The 2,337-nt window shown below is 41.2% G+C and overlaps 1 protein-coding gene across 1 annotated transcript; it reads right to left on the minus strand.

Annotated features, from left to right (window-relative positions):
• Positions 1 to 608: 608 nt before the first annotated feature.
• On the minus strand, positions 609 to 1,744 carry LOC125532262 (uncharacterized). Its single transcript, XM_087540453.1, has one exon. It carries the CDS (start codon positions 1,374 to 1,376, stop codon positions 609 to 611), a length of 768 nt encoding a protein of 255 aa, XP_087396579.1. The 5' UTR covers positions 1,377 to 1,744.
• Between the last annotated feature and the right edge of the window lie 593 nt (positions 1,745 to 2,337).

Raw genomic sequence — 2,337 nt, forward strand, 5'->3', positions numbered from 1 at the left:
GTCCACACATGTTGAAGATAGTTGTTATAAAATTGATAGAACCTAAAATTGATGAAGTACCTGATAGATGAAGACTAAAAATTGCTAAATCAACTGCTCCTCCAGAATGGCTGGTAAGACCACTTAAGGGCGGATAGACTGTCCACCCAGTGCCACTGCCCACTTCTACTAAGGCTGAGCTTAATGGGAGCATTAGACTTGGTGGCAACAACCAGAATGATATATTATTTAATCGTGGAAATGCCATGTCAGGTGCACCTATCAGAATCGGAACAAACCAATTAACAAATCCACCTATCATTGCCGGCATAACCATAAAAAAGATCATTAAAAAAGCATGAGCCGTTATTAAAACATTATAAAGTTGATGATGCCCACCAAGAATTTGATCACTGGGTTAGGCTAGTTCCATACGAATCAGTACAGAGAAGCATGTGCCCATCACTCCTGCAATGGCACCAAAGATGAAATAGAGAGTCCCAATATCATTGTGGTTAGTAGAGAAGAGCCATCGAACCATATTTGTCATTTTTTATTTTAGAAATGAAAACTTTCCTTATCAAAGAGGGGCCCGGGGGATGGAAGAGAAAAGAATCAGAATTACTGAGCTACCCCGCTTTTTTTTCTAATTCCCTTCTAAGATCCTCCGACTTAAACAAGTCGAGAGCATGCTCGTGCTCAGCTCTTTCGAGACTTGCCTTGCTCTTGGGGATTTCTTCCCATCGGATCCTCCGTTCCACTTCTAGGCACCTCCTTGCGGAGCTTTCCGCCTCAAGGAGATCCCAATTGTGGGAAACATCATTTCTAAAGAAAACAGATCCTCCCTCAATCTCCCGCAGATCTTGATAAGACGCTTGGAGAACAGTGAAAGAATCAGTTGCGTGAATATGGTCCAGATAGGAACGAAGCGCTTCATCGACCAAGTAGGGCTCGATCGGTAGATAAGGCCCTATTCTTTGATAAAGCGCCACATATTCCTGAATGACATCTTGTTGCATACTAGACAGCTTTTCTTCCATTAGGAAGAGCTTAAGCCGTCCAGGTATGTCCTCCAGAGGGGTATTGTGATTAAGCTCGTTCTGAATGAACGTAACCCATCCAGGATCCTGCTCGTGAAGGCTCAGATAGAAGTTTAGCCCTGCTAAATGAGCTAGAGCTTGGGGATCCTGAATCTCTGGAGGAAGAGTAATAAGGAAGGAGGCTCCGAAAAGATTTAAAATGGGGATAAGAATAATAGAAATAAAACACAAAATAAATAAAAATAGACAAATAGAAAATAATAAAAAATAGTATATATAAGGAAACTTAATACAAAAGTGCAAATAGAAAGCAGTAAACCTGCTAGTGGAGAAGAGCCATCGAACCATATTTGTCATTTTTTATTTTAGAAATGAAAACTTTCCTTATCAAAGAGGGGCCGGGGGGCTGGAAGAGAAGAACTTGAATACTAAATGCTGGAAGAGAAGAACCTTAATACTAAACCAAGTTTCGGGAACTTCTTGGTGACTTGATTGGTTCCCTTCCCCCAATTTGCAAAGGATGATTCCCGTGAAGGTGATCTCGATCACCATTCTATGATGTTTCTGGATGCTTTTGAGAAGCTTTTCCTTTTACCTAATGCCGGCTACCGACAACTTACTTCATGCTATTACTAACACTTATGACTGAGCCGCACTTGCTTTCCAAAAGAAATTGAAACTATCATGCCTGAGACTAGCCAATAGAAGAAAGAGCCACAAGCAAGCCATAGTAGCATCCTTTTTCTTCAGTTTCTTCAACAATGCAAATCTACCTCACTCCTCATCATAACTCAAATACAAATTTGAGTTCCAAATTGATATTTCCTCACGTAAGCAATAAAATGTGAAACCAATATTCATCATGAAACTTCAGACACTGATGATTGTGAGGTTCTAGAAGTGAGACGACGTAGGCTGAAAAAAAGTAAACAGAAAACCACCCCTTAAACTCATTTGCTCAACATTCCTTCCACAACAACTAGAAAAGTGGAGAAAATCCAATAAGGGGAGGTCCCGGTGAATACAAATCAATTGGAAACCGAACCCCGCATTCATGTCTCTAACAAGGCTGTCTAAGCTAAGCGGCCATGGACCCATGGACCCGGGGAATCTGAACCATTAGGTAGAGTTTCAGCTGAAAGAAAACCAGGTCAATCTTCCGATCGTGAGTCTTTACAAGCTTGAAACAACTTAAGCACACGCGGGAGTCGCCCCTTTTAAAGTCAGTATTTATGCGGCGCTGAACTAACGACCGGATACCTAACCTTCGAAGGAGAAGAAAAGACGGATGTATCTTTCATTCATATCGATCAGATGT

This window comes from Triticum urartu, chromosome 2A, assembly GCF_056163025.1.
Source record: "Triticum urartu cultivar PI428250 chromosome 2A, HENAU_Tu73, whole genome shotgun sequence".
Taxonomy (NCBI): domain Eukaryota; kingdom Viridiplantae; phylum Streptophyta; class Magnoliopsida; order Poales; family Poaceae; genus Triticum; species Triticum urartu.

Coding starts and splice junctions, on each gene's coding strand:
- LOC125532262 (XM_087540453.1), bottom strand. CDS start 1,376: ATGACAAATATGGTTCGATGGCTCTTCTCCACTAGCAGGTTTACTGCT.